General features: G+C 34.6%; 1 protein-coding gene across 1 annotated transcript in view; it reads left to right on the forward strand.

The window, feature by feature from the left end:
• LOC140742989 (neurexin 1) overlaps positions 1-22887 on the forward strand; it is a 170478-nt gene that overhangs the window by 138647 nt on the left and 8944 nt on the right. Inside the window, exons 9-16 of the mRNA XM_073074114.1 lie at positions 3723-3881; positions 4335-4487; positions 17841-17948; positions 19575-19767; positions 20644-20835; positions 21224-21367; positions 21717-21931; positions 22438-22546. Coding sequence (XP_072930215.1) covers positions 3723-3881; positions 4335-4487; positions 17841-17948; positions 19575-19767; positions 20644-20835; positions 21224-21367; positions 21717-21931; positions 22438-22546 — 1273 coding nt within the window. The remainder of the gene's footprint in view (positions 1-3722; positions 3882-4334; positions 4488-17840; positions 17949-19574; positions 19768-20643; positions 20836-21223; positions 21368-21716; positions 21932-22437; positions 22547-22887) is intronic.

Raw genomic sequence — 22887 nt, forward strand, 5'->3', positions numbered from 1 at the left:
AATGTTGTCTAGCATAGTCAGCTGACTTATACATGAGCCGAGTTAGGCAACCATTTTACCCCTCAGGATAGACAAGGTATAGTCCGCGAGGTCTAAGCTGAGCTTTGCATTTGTGTATGCTCTATAAATTAGAACATCAGCTTAATACTGCTATAAATTGCTATTATTATTGTTATTGCTGCTAGTACTATTTTGAAGGTGGTAGAACCCTTTGTGGTTCGACACCGGTGGCACCTGCTAGCGCTGCTGTGTTCAGTTTTGAAGGGTGTGGTAAGGGAGACATACTTTTCCGAGGCGTTCCAGCTTAGTCCTTAGGGGTAGCTGCAAATCTGTGGCCGACCTCAGGTAGGAATATCTAATCCTATCTGGGTTTGATTACAGATGTCCATGGGCGGCAGTAGCCACTTACCATCAGGTGGACTGCATGCTCGCCTGCTACTCCAATATTATAAAAAATATATATAAGGTATGATGTAGGTGACCAGCAGTTGATCTTCGAAGGGTTCACCACCTTCAAATATGACGATGTTATTGTGTTATAAGGAATAGTATAACAATGTTTGCATTAATCAAAATCTGAATATGAAAGATAATAAAAAATGAATAAACAATATGAAAACATGCTTATTTAATTTTCATATTCTTGAGTTCAAATAATTTCAGTAATTCAATTGTATTTTCATATTCATTTAGATTTCACGAATCATTTTCTAGATGTAATAATGTTTCACTCGAAATAATTTTGAACAATGTTATACCTAAAGTTAGATCAACCACCTACGAGCTAGACTCAATAAGCTTAACCTTGTTAAAGTTAACATTATATGTAATACGCTTAACATATTCAGTAACTTAGATTTTCTCTAAAGCTAAGGCCAGTCGTACAGTCAACAAGAGAAATAGTTAAATATATAAACCTTAGAGCACTTCCAGCGTACTGCTTGTAACTGTCCTATAAAGTTAAGCAACCGCGGGCCTGGTCGAGAGGAAGATGGGTAACCGCTAGTGGCTAAATTTCGTGCGTTTCCATGACTTATGAGAGCATATTAGGTAGCTCTCAGTTATTATCATTGGATAGCAGCCGTTAAAGCTTGTCGATCATATGGGCGGATTGAAAACATTCGACTCGGGTTGGGTTGGTTGTGAAAGTATTTATCTAAGTTATATGTTATATACTACCTTTGTATAACGTGAGTGGTTTCATTTAATTTAGACTAAGTACGTAGTATAATTTTGGAGCTGACTGTACACTTGATCGATTCAATACAAGTTGTTAGTCTTAGATTTGCATACGCTGTGATAACATTACGGCCGGCCCGAGCTGAAGATGTTGTTGATAATTCATGTACTACGTGTGTATTTAGGTATGTTGGAAGTTCGAGAAGGATCTCTATTTGAATAATATAACAAGAGCTTTGTCTACACACTTCTGTTCTCTATTGTTACTACCCCTACGTAAAAAGTTTCATTACCTAATTTCATTTATCTCCCGTGTCCACATCACACAGGGTTCAACTGGATTTAAATAAACTCTTAAACTTTTATCTATTATGACCTAAAGAACTACTATTTTTTTCAATTCTGCCTTATACTACTAGATTTTTTTTTAATATAAGAGTAGCAGACGAGCATGCAGTCCACCTAATGATAAGTGGCTACTGCCGCCCATGGACATCTGTAATCAACCCCAGATAGGATTAGATATAACTACCTGAGGTCGGCCATAGATGCGCCGCTACCCCTGAGGACTAAGCTGGAACACCTCGGAAAAGTCTGTCTCCCTTACCACACCCTTCAAAACGGAACACAGCAGCGCCTACCACTGCTGTTATTAGGTAGAAATAGGTGTGGCGGTGGTGCCGCCGGAGTCGAACCACAAAGGGTTCTACCACCCTCATTAGCGCCAGATATTAGCGCGTTCGAACAAACAATATTAGTATAGGTTTCACTGATATGCATTAGGTTATAAAATTGTAAAGCTCCAATCGCCTATGACCGCAGGACCACAGCACCCAAAAAAAATGAAAATGTAGGTACAAGACAGTTCCCAATTTCATGGTGCGGCTTATAACTGCGGCGTGCGCGGTTGTCTGTGCTTTCCGCTGCATTGATAGCAACCTGGAACGATCTCTTTCTTCCCGACGTGTGGTCATGTTCCGCCGAGATTGTGGGTACTTCTATAATCACAGTGTTTTAAATATGGTTTTAAAATTCACCCGTTGTGACGTCCGCAAGCAGATGCACTGCAAAACAACTCCGTGAATCTTAGACTAGTGCAAACAATACATGTGTCGCAGTCGAACTACAAAAGGTCCTAGCAACTTTGTGTGTCAGTGTTACAAAAAATCCTAAACAAACATTGTGTACTAAGATACCAAGGAATAAAATAACATCCTTCAATCATTACTGTTACCGACATCAGTCAATATGTACAACTTTGGGACCAAAGCTTTTATGAGAAAAGAAAACTTTTTTCATATCAGCGTATTAATAAAATTTGTTCCCTTTGAAAATATTGGATACACTTGCGTTCACCCGTACATAACTTTGAGGCCACGAAGTGAGCATTTTACCGTAAAAGCGGTAGCGTTAAGCGGAAAATTGTAAAGAGGTTCTGCACTATAACTTTTTCTGTTTTAAAGCAAGACTCATGCTTAGTTTCTCAAGTTTGGAAATTGCTCGGCATCTACTTTTTGTAAAGGTTTATAAATTGTAATTAAATTAATTGATTTTATTTGGTTCCTTTTGTATAACAATTAATTTTTACAAGCAAGACGTGCTAAACCTTTTATACATAAATGCCTAATGCCCTTCCATTTTGTATTTTTCTATTCTATCTTTCTATTAATAGATTTAAAGCATTAAGAAGAACAAAGCTGCGTTAAATTTTGATTAATATATTTTGGTGGCTTTATTTTTGTAACTGCTTAAGATTCACCAATCACAGCGGATAAGCTAACGTACTTCGTGGCCACACAGAACGTTTAGAGTAACAGATGGGTTACAAGTGTTACATGATGAACGATATGGTGTTACGGTATAAAGTAAACTTGTTCAATATAAAAGTTTTGCTGTTTTCGTCGTATTTAATAAAGGCGGGGACCCTGTAGGTTTAACTAGTTCATTGTAATCAACGTATTGCCTTAGTAGCACAAGGTCGAGTTTAGCACAAATTAAAAATATTTGAACAAAATTGAGCTAAATATAAGGTTGTTATGCAATGAAAGCAAAGGCATCGCGACTAGATATTTGATTTGATTGAATTTACTAAATTAACCAAAGAGCCGTGATAGCCTAGTGGTTAAGAAACTCGGCCTCTCTATCGTGGAGTCCGAGGTTCAAATCCCAGGCACGCACGCACGCACCACGCACCTCTGATTTTTCAAAGTTTTGTGGGTATTATAAATTAATTATTATGACTTGCTTAAACGGTGAAGGAAAACATCGTGAGAATACCTGAGAAATCTTTAAAAAAAAATTCAAAGGTATGTAAAGTCTGCATACCTGAGAAATCTTAAAAAAAAGTTTTCAAAGGTACGTGAAGTCTACCAGTAAGCACTTGGCCAGCGTGGTGGTCACTCCGAGAGTAGACCCATGCCCCGTAGTGGGACAGTAATAGGTTGATTATAAAATGAACCAATAATCATCAGGTGGTGGTTATGCTTGATTGTAACTTTAGTAGCGCCATGAAAATCTATAAAATTTAATGCTTTTCCCATCAGGTCTCCGCAGTGGTAGACGACGTGTACTCAGAGCACTCCCACGTAGCGGGGTCGTTCACCATGCTGGCCAGCTCCCGAGCCCACGTCGGGGGCTCGCTGAACGCCCGGGCGTTACCTGGAGCCCGAGTCCACACGAACTTCATTGGGTGCTTGAAGAAGGTGAGTGTAACTTTTATTTATTTTCTGTAATTATGCCTAAAAGCAGTCACCATTGCCTATGGACATTTGCAACACAAGAGAAGTTGCCAATGCATCGCCGACGTTGAAGGAGAGCTCTTTTTGCGCCCTTCTTATTTATTTGTTTATGAAACTATTTCATTTACTGAGTTAAATTGGTAACTTCCTACAAATCGACTAGCGATGACATTACACCATCCTGAATCACGCTATTGGAGTTTTATAAACGTCTTGTATTTATAAAAGCTTTTAATATCATTTTGTTACATATTATAGTATCTTCATACCTATTTTATTAATAGTTAATAGAGTCACGAAGTCACGTGAATTTTTTTGTAAATCAACTCCTCAAAGTACTAGTAAACCTCAAAACTCAGACACATTAAGAAATATAAGTCTCTTCTATCTACACTTAAGGTATTTCTCTTTATCCAGGTGGAGTTCTCGGCGGACACCCTTCGCTTGAACCTGATAGACCTGGCGCGGACCGGCAGCAAGCTGATCACGGTCACCGGGCGATTGGAGTACGCGTGCACAGCGACCGACTCCGCGGATCCGGTCACCTTTACCACGAGAGACGCGCATTTGGTGAGTTTTGTAAAGATTACGCATAGCTTACGTCTTTACAATGGCAAGGAAGCGCCGTTAGAAACTCCATAGTTTCTTGAACTGAAGTATTGATAGGTTGTTGAAGTTCCAAAAAGAGTTTCAAAATTGATTCTTTAAACGTGGGATGAATCGACGACAACGCTTGCAGCAAGGCAAAGCGTCGTGCAACGCACCGCGTATTCAAGCGTTTGTTTACAAAACATATTGGTGAAACGCTCAACGCTCAGCGGCGCATGTCGCTGTCCTATAGGAATCAGTTTTTCATAATAAAACAATGATAGTGCTCTCAGGTTTAGGGTTTCACCGTCCGAGTCTCACATTTCAGAAATCTGGTTGTTCGATATTTCGATGCGCGTGTTAGAAAATTATCGTCACTTGCTTAAATGGTAGAGGAAAACATCGCGAAGATTCTGCCAGTAACTTTATAAAAATGAACACATAGCCATTTCTTCGAGTTTCATGAATTTGCTTTGAATGTTGCTTGTCAAACATGAGATAAAGTATCAAGTTACTTTGAAGAGTAATGCCTGAAGGGTTAATCTTAATGGCCCTTTTGAGCACCGCTATATATAAATCGCTACTCATGATATTTCAATAAACTTAGCATCTGGTCGACCCTTTAGTCCCGTAAGACCCCTAGCCTTTAGGGTCCTAGATGGGTTTTGATTTTAAGTATGTGTTTAAAAAAATTGTGTGTCGTATGTAGAGATGGGCAAAGAACCCGGTTTAAACCCTGTGCAGGGTTTAAACCCAATAAATACCCGTTTATTTCCTCCCACTGGGTATTTATTTGGGTGTTTATAAAATGAGTTAATAAAATCTACACAAAGCTTTTAAAATAGTTCAAATGTTTATTTAATAGATATACTATAGGTTTTTACTGTATTTCTAATGTTTTTACATTTTTAAATATTACATTTTTAGGGGTTTATCTATTTTTATTACCTTTTTAATTATTATTTGTTTGACGAAACAAATAGCGCACAACTAAAACAAATAAATATACCTCTCGTATACTATTGCACAGGTGGTGTGGGAATATGGGCATATAATGTAAAATGTAATTCTTATGTAATATCTCAATAATTATAGCTTTAAGAAAAAAATATAAACATTATTTTATAGAAAATTTTAAGTGCTACAACTTTGGTCCAAGGTACTTTTCGATAAAATTTACCGTTTTCGAGAAAAATCCAGAAACCCGAAAATTTTGACGTTTGACCCCGAATAAGTGCCAACACACACATCGATGAGGACTTTTGGAACTTTACTTGTGATGGTAAACACAAGGTCTCTACGGAAATGTAGCTTTATGTTATTTGATTACTATTTTTATGTCTAAATTGACCGGACTATAAAAACTCCTCTATCAAAATGTTCAATGTCATTTTCTGTAAATTAAGTGGAAAAAAGTTAAAAAAAGTCTTCCCAAAGTTTAATCTATTATTGTTATTATCTTTGTTATTTTTGGTTTAACGACAAAAAGTTATAGAACTAAAATTATAGATAAATCAATTTGAAACCATAATTGTTCTTACTAAATTTCTGTGCGACAAATAGTTTGCCTGGTAGAGCGTAAAAACGCTTTGTACCCCTTCTTTCAAGATGGCCGCCGAGGGACAACAGTTGGGACTCCACAAATTAGGATTTAACTGTACACTAAGCCCTTTACACTAATCATTGACATCTATAAAATAAAATTGGCTCTTCGAAAATTGCAACCCAAATATAACACATCCGAATGGACTATAACAGCGTAGTTAAATGAAATATGGGCGTTTAGAGTGCACATTTAGTGAATTGTTTACAATCATTGATCTATAAATATAAAGATCCGCCACAAGCGGGCAAAACTTGAAACATACAACATACGGCAAGTGGTGTAAAACGACTCCAGCCAAGTCCAGTCGCTCTCGCGCGGCGTAGTAATACACACGAATGTCACTGAACACGTTGAACGTCATTATTTTGAATTTAAAGCCTCAAAATGCCTTCTTGTGCAATGCGTAAATGCAAAAATTATGCTCGAAAAAGAAACAAACTTCATGGAATCACCTATCACACGTAAATGAAGAGAAATTATTAAATTTTGTTTATTTTTCGTGTTCGATCCGCCATGATTACGTGAGTAACCAGAAAGAGACAAAGTATGTTTTTGTCAATGAAAGTGATAAAGACGCAAAATGCATGGTCATAGATCAACAGAACAGAAGTGACATTTTATTGAATCTGACGATGTTCATATGTCGTATGTTATAGTTTAAGATCCCACTGCTTAATTTTTATATTAGTGTGTTTTTAGTCAAAATATAACATTTTATGGTTTATTTTAATAAAATAAAATCGATATATGGGAAATTCTGTATCCTAATCTTTAAATTTCCTTCGATACCTGTGGTAAATAATAAAAAATATTACCATAAAATTTATATAGGATAGTATACGGTATTTTAAAATTTCTTTAATTGAATAAATATTTCAATCATTAAGGTCGTATTTATATATAAATAATCTTTGTATAGCCAGAAATTAATCCTCAAAAAGACCACGGTAAAATTAGAATCTTATATATAAAATTCTCATGTCACAATGTTAGTTACTGTACCTACTCCTGCGAAACGGCTTTACTGATTTTCACCAAAATTTATATGCATATTCAGTAAGTCTGAGAATTGGCTACTATCTATTTTTCATATCTCTTAAGTGATAAGGGTTGTTCACCCTTAACATTTTTTTTATTTATATGGCAACACAATGTCTGCTGGGTCAGCTAGTACATTTATAAAATTTACACAACTTTGCAATTAATGGTCGTGTGTAAAATAAAACTGATAATAATAAACATAGATTAATAAAGATACTTCGCCGCCTTGAAATTGAAATAAGCCACAAACGGCTTAATAGTAAGTTCTTTTTTTGAATTCTTGACAAATAAAAACATTTTTAGAGAAAATTTACGAATAAATAACTAATACTGCGTAATTTACATAATAAATAAATAATTATTTCAAATATTTTAGAGACATTTTAGCACGGAGACGTGGCAAAACTTTTTTACGCAACTATTTCAATTCTCAAAACTGGGTACATTTTCTTGTTAGGAGTGAGTAATATTTACTAATCTATGATAATAAATATAAACTATTTTTAAAACATATATTTTAAACCAGTCGATACATCTGTATAGATACATTCTTTCAAATTATATTTTTATTTAATAATTATTTATTTAGTTAAACTGTACTATAACATTTCTACGTAAACGACGTACTAAAACTATTATCGACATTTTTGGACATTTTTTACCTTCTGTTCCATTATTTCATTGTCTTTGACAAGCATGCGGATCAATGGGATAGCCACCATACGTCCCGTTTTTAACGGGACAGTCCCTTTTTCCGATGCTTCGTGCCGTTGTCTCCGAAATGAACCGTTGCCATTGTCAATTAAGTAACAGTATATAGTATAATTATGAAAAAAACATGGGGTGCTCCATTTACCAGTTTTGTAAAAAGCGCCCCACATTTTTTCCACAATTATACTATTTACTGTTCCTTAAATGATTCATAGATTGAAAATTATTTTCTACTTTTTAGTTAATTTTATCATAAAAGCGTGTTTTTTAGTATTTAACTATATTTTTTCAAGTAAAAAGTATTTGACATGAAAAAATCGATGTCTCGTTTTGACTGAAGTAATCATTGGTCACTATATTCCATGGTCAATATTTACGTTTGCGTAGACTTGAAACGCAAGGTCAAACACTAGTTGTCTTTTTTTATCACATTGTTCTAATAGCTCTGTCCCTTATAGAACATTTGTCTATGTAGTAAAGGTAAGTAAAATAAAAAACGTGCATGTGTGCTATCAAAGCAGTTTCGCTCAAGTTTTCTCTTAAGTTAGCGGGCGTATAACGTGTCTAGTATAAAATGTCATTGTTTACAATATTATTTTAAAAATGATATTACATGAAGAAAATAAAAATATGAATGACAATAGTTTACACCCGCTGTTTGGGTGTTTATTTGGGTTTAAACCCTATTTCACCCAAAATACCCGGTTTAAACCCGTATCCACCCATTGGGTTTAAACCCTCTGCCCATCTCTAGTCGTATGTGAAAGTTTGTGATTTTTTATTTATCTTATAGCCTTGTCAAAATACACATTAAGAAGCCATTATAGGGCTGAAATATAATGATTATTTTCTTTTTTTTCCATTTGTGTATCACTTATTTTCCTGTTTATTAAATGATAATGAAATAATAGCGAGAAAAAATCTGTATTTACCCTCTACGGTAATGTTTTCTGAGTGTAGGTATGTCTCATTCTTTAGTATACAGCCAAGCGGATTGACAGATTTCAACGAAAGTATAAGGTATTTTTGAATGCGTCTGAATGGTGGGAGTGACATAGTCTGTATATTTTGTAATCATCTTATATATAAAATTCTCGTGTCACAATGTTAGTTACCGTACTCCTCCGAAACGGCTTTACCGATTTTTACCAAATTTTATATGCATATTCATTAGGTCTGAGAATCGGCTACTATCTATTCTTCATACCCCTAAGTGATAAGGGTTGTTCCCTTAACATTTATTTATTTATATGGCAACACAATGTTTGCCGGGTCAGCTAGTATTTTTATAACAATTACAGTCAAATCCTACACCAAACGATGCGCTGACTCCGAATTGAAATTTAAATACAGCCGGTTCTCAAATTCCATCCATTGTTTTGAAACAATGTTTAAGGGCGGAAATAATTTCTAACCCACCTCATTACTCGAGCCGTGGTCACGAACTAAGCACCAATTAAGAACAATGGCCGCCGTGGAAAAATGTCCCTAAACCCGACTTTCGAACGTGAATGCCGAGTGCCCTTAACCCGTCGCTTGTCGATGTCACGATTTGTGACGAGAAGATTTTTGAAGCCACCACTGGATATACTGGGATTTGGTTCCTAGGCATGAAATTCGATTTTTTTTCAAGTAATGTGTGATTAAACCATTTGATCAAACAATGAAGGACACCATATGCATGCCAATTGAATGATTTTCAAACAGTTTACTCAAAAAAATCTTGAAAATTGATGTGGTATAGATATAAATTGTAAAACCTGAGTCAAAAATAAATGGTACGAGTAAATGTTTCTCACATGTCTCACGATGTCTTTCGCATATAATGTTTTCAAAATTTTATAACATTTAACGATTCACACTTTACCAGTTATCTAGACTATAGCCTTAAAACACCTCAAAAAGACTTCTCTATCTATAATTGACACAAATATGGGTACTAAACATTTATTTAATGCTTTTATTCATAATGAATACATCGATCCATTAAGACAGACAAAAAACAGTTTAATTAGTATTATTAATTGGTAATAACTTATCATGTCCTGTCATATTGCTTTAGTTGAATATCATTGTCGTAATATTGTTTATATGGCTACCTCAGGCTATGTTGCTAAGTAATCTCATATTTTGGCATGTTTTCTTCTCATATATTTTCATGAATTGTATGTTGGCTCAAGGACCATTCCATAAAAAGCCAGAACTTTTAATATTACTCGTAAAATATTTACTGTGGCTGACATATTAAATTTGTATATAGTGGTGTCGGGGAGTTTACGTAGAACTAATTAAGGCCACTCATAATAAAATTATAATATAAAATTGTGAGTAGTGAATTGCTGTCTTTTTATAAAACATTTTATTACTTACGCCAACAAAAACAGGCCAAAATCTAAACTTTATTTTTGTAATGTTCTGACACAGGATTTTTCTAAAGTTAATAATGGGATATGCAATACTATACATTTTGTTTTACTTAAATACAAATTTATAATATGTATAAACAAAAAAAAAAACAGACTGCTTAAAAGTATAGTTATTACATATACAAATACCTCAAATGTTAAAAATTGTCAAGCTGGTGTGTATGAGTATGGAGGACATGTCAAAGAATGAGATTCTCGTACATTCATACGCTCGAAAAAATATCCGCCGCAAACGGGTTAAAATATTAAATCACGCAGTAAACTCGATATCTATTTGTAAAGTATTTATGTCACTCGGCAAGAATGGGTTAAAGTCGGAATAAAGTCGAAACTTCGATTCGGAAAGTCCGAAGCACTCCGTAGCACTTCGAAGCGGCCCCGCAATGATTAGATCGGAATCGTGGTTATTGGTTTTCAGTTAAGCGTTAGTGCTATTTCGTGAAGAACTCGCTTTATAAGATTTAGTGGGTTTGGGTTAAATTGTTTGAAAGGCGACCTTGGTAATGGTAGAAATGAACATAGAAATACAGAAATGAAAATAGGTTTATAGCACTCTGTGACCTAAACCCGCATTTTAGCCACGCATTTCTGTGTCCAAAGTAGCCGATTTTTACACCGTGCGAATATTAATACACTACCCTCACAGTTGTAAAAATTAAACATAGCTATGAACGTTTCATACTTTTAAATGCCATTTAAAAATTAAAAGTGAGTAATGAGTATTTTGTTTAAAGCTATAATTATTTTAATATTTTATTTTGGACGTATTTATAAATGTTTTTGCCATTGTGTACATACTAAGCAATAGCATCACTATAAAACTAACTATTGGGCTTTATCGAATTTTATTGTTTGTTTTGACTGTGTATTTTCGCTACACACCATAGTAGGAGATATTTAAATTAGGAATCATTATCAAAATTAGCCATAATACTACTCCAGTAGAATCTCGACTAAGCGACCTATTTGTTGTCGTATTTGTGGCATTCGGATTATCGAAAATTTGGATAATTGAGTTTATGAAGAAAGGCTATTTCAACCGATTTAGGAAGGTGATGTTTTTCGACTATATGTTTGTAACGTATGTATTTTTTCATTCTTTGGCAAACTCAAACGACTTCATTAAGTTTGATACATGATGTGTCGTTGGATTTGTCTAAATTGTGGCGATAACATAGGTTATATTTTTAGCAATCGGGTTTTTGTTTTTTATAGTAACTATTTTGTTGCGATTTGGCGACTTTCCGGAATTTAAATGCACATGTCACACAAAATGTGGCTGATCTGTAAGGGTTATTACAAAGTTACTTGTTCACGTTTCACAATCCGAATAATCGCGAATATTTATAACTGAGGTCCGGGATAATCGATTTTCTACTGTATCACTAGTATTAGTTATGTATTAGTACATTATGTGATTGCTTATCATATGTTTCTTTAATACGTTTAGGTGGAGTTCCCATTATAAGTCATTGGTCTAGACGCCTGTATGTAGCCTAAATGGCTTGATAGATTTCGACGTACGTGTGTTGTTAGATTTGTCTTTATCACAAGAGCAGAATAATTACTAAATTTTCTAAATTTCAATGGATTTGGTTGTGTCACATTTTAATTGTTTGTGTAGTTCATAATTTTTAATTTCAATCATTTATAAGTTTCAAAATAATTATCATATTTTTTCATATTTCTTCACAAGTATAAGCGGGTTTATGTCACACGAGCTATAAAATAGTATACGATACTTGTGACAAAAGTAGCCTATTATCTGCACGGCGTTTAGCACCCTCGCTGCGCTCGGGCGCTAACTTCACGCCGTGCAAAAATAGGCTACTTTGGCCACGCGTATCGTAATGTACTATTATAGCACTCTGTGACCTAAACCCGCATTTTAGCCACGCATTTCTGTGTCCAAAGTAGCCGATTTTTACACCGTGCGAATATTAATACACTACCCTCACAGTTGTAAAAATTAAACATAGCTATGAACGTTTCATACTTTTAAATGCCATTTAAAAATTAAAAGTGAGTAATGAGTATTTTGTTTAAAGCTATAATTATTTTAATATTTTATTTTGGACGTATTTATAAATGTTTTTGCCATTGTGTACATACTAAGCAATAGCATCACTATAAAACTAACTATTGGGCTTTATCGAATTTTATTGTTTGTTTTGACTGTGTATTTTCGCTACACACCATAGTAGGAGATATTTAAATTAGGAATCATTATCAAAATTAGCCATAATACTACTCCAGTAGAATCTCGACTAAGCGACCTATTTGTTGTCGTATTTGTGGCATTCGGATTATCGAAAATTTGGATAATTGAGTTTATGAAGAAAGGCTATTTCAACCGATTTAGGAAGGTGATGTTTTTCGACTATATGTTTGTAACGTATGTATTTTTTCATTCTTTGGCAAACTCAAACGACTTCATTAAGTTTGATACATGATGTGTCGTTGGATTTGTCTAAATTGTGGCGATAACATAGGTTATATTTTTAGCAATCGGGTTTTTGTTTTTTATAGTAACTATTTTGTTGCGATTTGGCGACTTTCCGGAATTTAAATGCACATGTCACACAAAATGTGGCTGATCTGTAAGGGTTATTACAAAGTTACTTGTTCACGTTTCACAATCCGAATAATCGCGAATATTTATAACTGAGGTCCGGGATAATCGATTTTCTACTGTATCACTAGTATTAGTTATGTATTAGTACATTATGTGATTGCTTATCATATGTTTCTTTAATACGTTTAGGTGGAGTTCCCATTATAAGTCATTGGTCTAGACGCCTGTATGTAGCCTAAATGGCTTGATAGATTTCGACGTACGTGTGTTGTTAGATTTGTCTTTATCACAAGAGCAGAATAATTACTAAATTTTCTAAATTTCAATGGATTTGGTTGTGTCACATTTTAATTGTTTGTGTAGTTCATAATTTTTAATTTCAATCATTTATAAGTTTCAAAATAATTATCATATTTTTTCATATTTCTTCACAAGTATAAGCGGGTTTATGTCACACGAGCTATAAAATAGTATACGATACTTGTGACAAAAGTAGCCTATTATCTGCACGGCGTTTAGCACCCTCGCTGCGCTCGGGCGCTAACTTCACGCCGTGCAAAAATAGGCTACTTTGGCCACGCGTATCGTAATGTACTATTTTATCCCGGATGTGAAGTTATTTTTTTATTTTGATACACTTTAATGATATAATGGATATTTTTGTTGAAAAAGAAGATTTCTAAATCTTTTCAATAATAATTAAGCACTTTATTTAGAGTTTGATGAGTAATTTAAAAGTTGTTATGTTATAGCGCTATCTGGAGACAAAGTAGACGACCATGGAAAAATTTAAGACGAAAAATAATTAAATATAATTTTTATAGTGAAATTTATGAGACTAAAACCAACGTTTTATTTCATAACAACATCCATTTTATGTATTAGCTAAGAATAAGAGACGTATATGAGAAGATACTAGGAAAAAGATTTGTAAAAATCTTATTTTGAAAAACAAGATATACTTAACGATCACGTGGTCGGATCTTAGACTAATGTGAGAGTCCTAACGAGAAATCTCCGTAGCTTTATAAAGGCAACGTTAGATGTCTTTAGAAATACGTTCCGATGGATCTCTATAGACGCATTGAGAGCTTTCCGCTGAAATCAGGTTACCTACTTTATTAGAGTATTGTCCACCACTCTTCAATTTGAAATGTTCTTTGGTCTACCAACTAGTAGTGACAGCTAATTCTACTTCTGGATTGAGACTGATTCGATTTGTTAAATTTAAATCAAGTATTTTATTAGTCGATGACGGATTAAGTGATTGATCTGTCTAGATATTTGATCCTTTATCAGCTAATAATTGCATAGTTTGATTTTATTAATAACGGTCCCTCCGTTATTGGTCTCATTGATTTCTCATTCTCGTTGTCACAAAGTCTCATTGATAATGGCGTAATAATCATCATTGCGGATTTAATCCACACGTGTAAATGGATTAATTCTAAATTGTCACTATATACTGCAACAATTAACATATAGACGGTATGACATAATATACAAGATTTTGAAAACAAAAGCATAAGCTATGCACAAAGCAACGAAATTAGCATAAGTTTCCAACATAGTAGTATTCTCTCTGAACACAAGTTCTGTCTTATTGGAGTTGAAAACTGCTATATATTTATTAAACATTGCTGACTTAATTGAACTAACTGCTATTCTAGGATTTAACAAATAATACTATGAAATCATTAATTATAAAATTTTATCAGCGTCATTATAAATTATATTTATTATTTGAAATTATTACAATCATTTTTTTTAAATTAACACTAATAGCTTCATTATTTTTCCTCCATAATTATGTCTACAGAGTTAATTTAATCAAATTTGTTCATCTCGTCTTATTAAAATTAATGACTGATGTTTTCTCTTATTTTACAATTATTTGCTTTTGATAATTAGAAACAGTAAACACTATTTTTACAATTCAATTATTTTTTGAATCTTCTACTATATATTTAAACAACATTGTTAAGTAGCGGCCACAGCGCATCTGTCGCATCGTCAACAATCAATCGTTCATACGGATAATCACAATTTGGCAAATATCTATTTTTTTTGGGTCTGTCGCTAAATCAAATATCTTTCTCTTCGTCTAATTATTTCTCTCTTATATCCCTATTAGTCAAAGCCCAGCAATGACCGTCAGGATTTAACCTCTATCGCTCACAGATCTTAAACATTTTCTCTGTCTTTAGTATTTTCTTTCCCATCTCGCTATTAGCCAGCGCGTCGCAATGAGTACCTTGTAACAAAGAGTCATCGTGTCTGTTCTTGGACGATCTCGTTAGTCCGCGAGACGGTCTCGTTAGCCCGAAACTTTCTTGGCATCATTGATTTAATTCGTCCCCCTTAGTTTGTTTGCGAGTTGAGTTACCTCGTCAGTTACGTTTCCAACTCATTCCCTGTTTTACTGTACATTTCTGTTGGTATTTAATTTATTTTTGGTGTATACTTTCCTTTAGCCGGAAGCCAATCGAATGCGTAGCGTAGTTCGAATACTCCATAAAGTGAACGACCGGCTTTTAATGTGAAATTATTTTATTATTTTCTATAAGCTCTTAATCTCCGTCGATTAAAATAGCTTTAAGAACGGTAGAACTATGAGCTAATAACTTTTGTTAATAATAATTAATATAGGTTCATTTGAAGAGGTGGCAGACACTCTCCATCTTCCTAGTCGGTTAGAACGTCGATTGCCTCTCGAGTCAGACATTTATTGGCGCGAATTCGAAGAATACCACTTGAGCAGAATCAATTATATCTACTTCAGTGGAATTATTGTGACCTTGTCCATATTTTTTAGAAAACGGCTATATACTGAAGCCATTCAGGTTTTCTACCCGGAAAAATAAAATAAAATGATATATTACATATATGCTCTATGGTATATGAGGTCTGTTAAATAACCTTGGTATACAATCAATACCAGTCAGACTGTGCACTCATACACGTAAATTGTATTTTTATCGATTGACAATTTGCCCTTTACTACGTAGTTCAGAACTAATGTACCGATAAACTATTTTTCCAGCAATAGCCAACAAAATGAAGCAATTCGTAACTCTTATGTCTAAACGTACTGCCTACGATAAATAATAAAATGGAAAGCTATATTGTAGAACGGGTTTTTATCGCACGTTGATCTTGAAACTCTAACCTTAAGCTGAAGGACGGGTCATTTTCCAAGAATTGATATTATGTAGAAATGGCATAGTTCACTCGTGATTACTGCTACTATTAGGACTGTTGTCGTATTGGTAGATGTATGATAGATGTTGGTAGATGTATATGATATGTGCTGTCTGTAGTTGAATTGTGGTGAACAGTTTTTTTTGTTTTATTGCAGCAGCGTCTGCACTGCTGTTATGTTTTGGGTAGTAAAAGAGATGGTATTATTAGATGATGATAGCGTATCATCAAATAAGACGTCCAATTAGATATTAATTGGACGTCTTATCAACTGAATTGGATAGGTCTATTCGATATCACAAGTTATTAACGATTGTTAACGGATATTTTTCCTTGTCAAATTTCGATCTATGATAGGTGTGAATAAATTGATTATTAATAACGGCTTTTGACACCCGTTATTAATAATACTAGATTATTCTACTATTTACTTTTTTGTGGATTTTACTTAAAGTATTTCTATGCAATCGCTGCTCTATGGTCATTTCAACCCGTCCGAGGTCATTTCAGTCGGCCGATTATGCTTGTAATTGACTAAATCATTTTAATTCTCGGTAGCTCTTAGTTATTTATGAATGTGGCGTTTACTGCCGGCATATAGTAAGCGGTTTAATGTGGTGTAGGTATCATTAAGTTTCGCTGGAACAATATACAGAGCAAATATATTTTACCTTTGGATTTAGCTTTGCGCTGGGTTTATTTGTTTGGTTTGTTTTAAAAATAAGTTGTATGTTTTACATGTTTGTGATACTATTATGAGTATTTCCTTATTTTTTTTAATTATAGAATGTATTAAAATGTCAATAAAAGACATTGAAATTTCATATCCAATCACGATTTATATGAGTTAGGAGATGCTTATACATACAGATACTAATTGTAACAGACAAAATGATATTACTTATTTTATACAATATTTCTACACGCACGATTCTTGCTGCATGGTCATCTAACTGAAGATAAAAATACGTTAATATTTAATACACCTATGTAATATGGGGATACTGTTTTGTCTGCCACGTCACGGGTCACACACTCGAAGTCTGTAGACATAAATGAACACATGTAAATAAATTTCGTTTTATAACTGTTAGGAAAAATCCAGAGTTATGTATTTTTGTAAGCAATAAAATAATATCCGGTCGTGAAGAAAATTATTCGTGTTAAAGTTAACCTCAGACCTATTATATTAAAATTAGTTCTGTGAACGTTGTAGCAAGATTTGTTGCTATATAATTACGCAAATATGTTAAAATGTAGGTCGTTTTATATGTGAGTACAAAATTTTAATGTACACTTTATTATACTTGCGAAAACACGTACCTGCCATTAAGTTCGTGTAACGTTTTGAAATATTTCGTTACAGTATCTCAGTATACACACTCATCTATGATCGATATTAATAATATATAGTAATAAAAAGATTAAGACTTTCATGCCGCGTCCGCATGCTTGTCAAACGTCAATAAACCATTACAAATTCAAACGTATTAACTAGTAACTAATATTGGGAGAGACCGTTTCACTGGTTTGTGTAGGTTCGCTAGCAGTTTTAACTGATACAAAGGAATCTTTGTTTTTAGAAAATCAAAGATTTTTTTCGCAATTGCTTGTGATGCGTCCAAGCCACACGTTTGTGCATTTTAAAGATTTGGAGTTAACGGCAAGTGCCGAGCGTGCGGATAGAGCATCTTATTTATCATTAGTATATTTAATAACTGTCTTTATTTCTATGTACTAATTACTTCAAACAAAATATGTTTCTATGTTAACAGATTTTGCCAAAATGGGAAGCGGTGAAAACAGGAACGATATCTTTCAAGTTTCGTACCAACGAACCAAACGGGCTCATACTCTTCAACATGGGCGCCAAACCACCAAGGGTAGGTTGCACGGTAAGGGGTGAAGCTTTTGGGGTTGGACAGACGTCGCCAACAGAGAGCATCGTCATCAGAACCGTCACTAATGACAACTCTATCCTCTTCAATCTTCCTGTCATTGAGCCCGCCATTGTCATGAGGATCATTCCCATTAACAAGATGCTATTTATAGGGGATTGCATTAAAAATAATGATTTTGATATTATAAACCTATATTCAAAACGTAATAGTATTATTCTTAATAAAGATCTTACCAATGATTAAGTAAATGAAGCTTTGAGCTTTAACCAAAATTGATTGGAATGAAAGCTCGTTAAGGTTCCCAAATATTTGCCGTGTGTTCGGTATATTAAAAGGGGATATCAAATTTTAAAGGGTTTGTCAAATATTTGTGGCGTTTGCTAGTAAAACAAGATGAATGGAATACCTGTTTTCATATCGTGGCGAAAAATTCCGCCTCGTTATATTAAAATACGTTGCAATCCCCTAAATAAAACTCGGTGGATAGTCAAAATTTCTTTCAAATTTTATTATGACGCTGTTAATAGGATCTGGGCTTGAATGATTAATAAAAGCGACATCAAATCTGGCTTAGGGGAACAGTTAATAATAGGAGAATTAATGTTTCCCCGCAATGTATCCACCGAGTTAGCTGCATGGTAGGATGAAGTAGGAGAGAGTCCTTTGAAAAAAGTCGATAACACAAACCTAGGGGAATTTGTGTATGGTACCTTATAAAGTTTCACCCACTTGGAAATGTTGAATTGTTATGTGTTTATATGTATTCGATGTACACGTAGAACCCTGGAGCACAGATGGTATCTGAAATATCCCAAGCACAAGACCCAAGCTAGGATTTATAGATTACAATGCAAAGTCAAGCCAAATCACATTCAAGCTTATATAGCTTTATTAATACCTACACAAATTCGCACCATTATGCCATAGCTCAATTCACTATCTTTATTTCTATTACAATAAAGTACTGTCACATTTTCTAGATTACTTAGTTCTTTAGCGAATACTGAAATAACTTTGTTCTTTAATACGTCTGTCGTATCTTTGGTAGCGACTTTCGTTGTAAAGAACCTATTGGGTCTATTTTTGTATCAACTTTTACGATTTGCATGTCTGGTTAGCTTTCGAATGGTAGTGATCCAATTGTTGGCGAATAGCTTGCATGCATTACGTGCAGCCAGACCGTTTTATTAGTTCTTATTTGATAAGATATGTTGATGTTGTCCTCAGTAGCTTGGCAAGAATTTTAGTTTTTTAGATAGACTTATCTGAGAATTTTAACTGTATTGTTTTGAAACTATTCTGCTGTAGCGTGAAAATAAAAGATTTTTTTATCTACACTAGCTAAACTTGAGTGTCTTGGAGTAAATGTTTGTATATAGCTATTTTGATTTACATAAAAATATTATATAGAGTTACAAAGCTAATTTTGTACTAAGCTAATTTAATAGTTTCAATATGTACTAAAGATTTGTGTAAAGATTTTTCCACCGTATATAATTTTAAATATTGTAAATTACAAACAATATTCAAATCATTAACCTTTTTTTCTATAACATTAGTGTAACATGTGTGTGGTCAATTTGCTTTCATAAAACCACTATGTTTTAGGCCGATCTCTTCGCGGTGGAAATGCTGAACGGCTATATCTACGTCCATGTGGACCTTGGGTCTGGTGGGGTTAGAGTTAGGGCTTCCAGACGGAGAGTGGATGACTCCCATTGGCACGAGTTTCTTTTACGACGGACGGGGCGAGATGGCAGAGTTACTGTAGACGGCGCTAATGCTGAGTTTAAGACACCAGGTATGTGAAATGATCCTCATTTAGTATTTTGCGTCTGTCAAGACAATGAATGGTTAAACTTATTATTTGTTTTGAGAATAGTGACAATGTTATAAGGACAGACGGTAAGAAATGTAACTATAAATATAAATGACACTTTCTACACTCATATCTGCGTACTATGTCTCCTTAACTCGTGAGGTACCACGATTTACACAAAATAAGGACCCCTACATACATTATTTAGTACAGAAATAATTATAGTAAATAATATTATATTGTACATTATTCCTCAGTTACTTAATATAATGAAATTGTTTTAAAGCCTGTTATATAAGTACCTAATAAAATAGAACATTTTATGAGCATTATAATTAACTGAAATGGTATTTACCTCTTAATTTATACTTTCCTGTTTATTCCTAGGTCATTAATATTGTACAGTTTATGATGATAATGAATTTTAATTAACTTCTTCATAGCTTCTAGTTCCTGGCATATAAATAATTTCTTTCTGATCATCTTTAGTTTATGAATCTTATCCCTTTGTTTTAATGGCATAAGATTTCATACTTTAGAGTTTCAAATAATCTGCTTGGCACTTGACTATCTTTAATGGAAACTATTTGTCTCAACAGCCATTCATATTCTGGACACGGAACGCTTTTCATGTCCACGTGTTTGAATTTAAACCACTAGTGTTTATCCACTCTCGACCAGTGTATTTTTTCTCCATATATTTTCAATCAAAAATAATCTTCCATGCTGTGAGTATGTGATCGTGTTCCATATTTTGTTTGGTCCAAACTTACGGATCTCATGTAGGATGTTCCATTTAATCTAACATTCTAGATACTAACACTTATTAATAGATACTACTATACCTTAATTTTTCAGGTGAATCTAACCAACTCGAGCTCGACGGCCCTCTGTTTGTGGGAGGGTTGGGGTCGGAGTACTCAGCATCGCGCACCCCTCCAGCGCTGTGGACGGCTGCGCTGAGGCAGGGCTTCGTGGGCTGTATCCGTGATTTGGTGTTGAATGGGAAACCTCAGGACTTGACGGCATATGCTAGGCAGCAGGACTCAGGTACACCCCAAATGAAATGTGAAAATAATTAACATGTATTTATTGCATTTTCATAAAATTGTAATTGTTTTTACATAATGTGTTGTAGCTTTTATCTTAACTTAGTATACGTACAGCTCTCCCTAGGGTTTGCACATACTCTCATATTACTCTCATATGCCAGACATAAATATATGAAATAATATCTGACTGTTTATTATGTAGTATCTAAAGTGCAGAATAGGCATTTATTACAATTTTTTTTTATCCTCGTCTAATATGATGAAAGTTACAAGTTCAGTTGTAGTTTTGGTCAGAATAGGACATAAATCATAATTAGTTCGTTTTTGTTTCATTGTATATCAATATAAAACAAAGCAATGTTCATTTTTAATGAATTCTTTTGCAGCATCAGTCCGGCCAGCTTGCCACGTGCTGATGAAGCAGTGTGTCAGCTCGCCCTGTCAGCACGGAGGGATCTGCTCTGAGGGCTGGAACCGAGCCCTTTGCGACTGTTCCTCTACTAACTATGGGGGACCTACTTGTGGCCGGGGTTAGTCGATTTTTTTTTTAATAAATTTCTTGTTATTTTGCGAATAATCTGGTTTTTTCTTATCAATGTTGTCAACGTCCACGTCATCAACTTTGTGGGTTTCGAAATTAAATTTGCAATATAATTTTGTTTCATCATTAGTTAGCTAACTAATAATGAAACAAAATAATATTTATTTTGCTGCCAAATTTTCTGTTCTTTTTTCCATATACATGATTATCAAAAGTCGTGCTGCCCTGATAAATTTATTAGGCTATGATGAAACATTTATTATGATTGAAATTTTCTGCCGATCATTAAATTGTAAACTTTATTCGTTCAACGTTGACACATTTGCCCGATGTTCCAGAGTCGCCAACGATACTGTTGAACGGCACCCAGCACCTGACGGCAGCGCTGGGGCCAGAGCACGTGACGCAGACGGAGGAGCTGCTGCTGCGGTTCCGGACGACGAAGGCGGGGCTGCTGCTGCGGACCGCGTCTGAGCACTCGGCGGACAGGATCGAGCTGGCTGTTGCCGCGGGCCGGGTGCGCGCCAGTGTACGGTTAGGAGATCGGGAGAAGGTAACTGTTGGGCATCGTGGATTAGACTTAGGTGGCAATCTTAATAAGCTGTAAATAATAGATGTAAAATGATGCAGCAGAATACTTGTATACTATTGTTGTAAATAGTTCTGTTAGTTAAACAAAGCTAGAAATATGTCATCAACACCCGCGATGGACTATGGCATAAAGACTTACTTAGAATCACAAGGCTTTAGGCCATACTCCATCGCTTTGGGCAATTGCGAATTGGTAGATTTAAAGTTAATTTTTTAAACCACTCTCAGGGGTGTATTTTGAATCTGCATATTAAGTTCGGCTATATCAGTTACAATACAGCTAAACATATGAGATCCAACAAAGTGCATCTTATTTCTGAATCATAATCATAATCATAATCAGGTCCAAAATAATTAAAATCCGAAACAATTGCTTCAACTGAGATACGTATCTAGAAATTGACAGGCTTTTGGATCTATGCTTTGTGATACCACGATTTTTTTAGCTATTAAATCCTGATGTTCTAGAACCTCCTTGCGGGTGGTAATGTGGCCGATGACAACTGGCACACGGTGCGGTTCTCCCGCCGGGCATCGAACCTGAAGCTGCAGGTAGACGGAGGCCAGCCAGTGCGCGGTACGTTATGTACGTATGCACGGGAGAGCACCCGCACCGTTTTGTTTTACCCCTATGTAGTGGACGAAAGGTTTGGTTTTGGTTTTGCTCTGTTTTGGCTTACTACTGGTTAATGTGGGTTTTTGGATAAAATGGAATTGGGAATCGTCAAAAATATAGGACTTGACGAAAGTAATTACAAATTTGTAACAATATTTCCTGTTTCTTCCATGATTGACTAAAAAAAATGGGTTTACTTTAATGGAGCTCTTTATAACTATCAGTTTAAGCTCAACGATATATAGTTCAGTCTATCCACTGAATACTGTTTGAAGTATTACCTTTGATTTTTTTTTTCTTCA

This window comes from Epargyreus clarus, unplaced genomic scaffold (genome assembly GCF_041222505.1).
Source record: "Epargyreus clarus isolate Ecla_fem2 unplaced genomic scaffold, WU_Ecla_fem_2.2 ptg000006l, whole genome shotgun sequence".
In the NCBI taxonomy this organism is placed as follows: domain Eukaryota; kingdom Metazoa; phylum Arthropoda; class Insecta; order Lepidoptera; family Hesperiidae; genus Epargyreus; species Epargyreus clarus.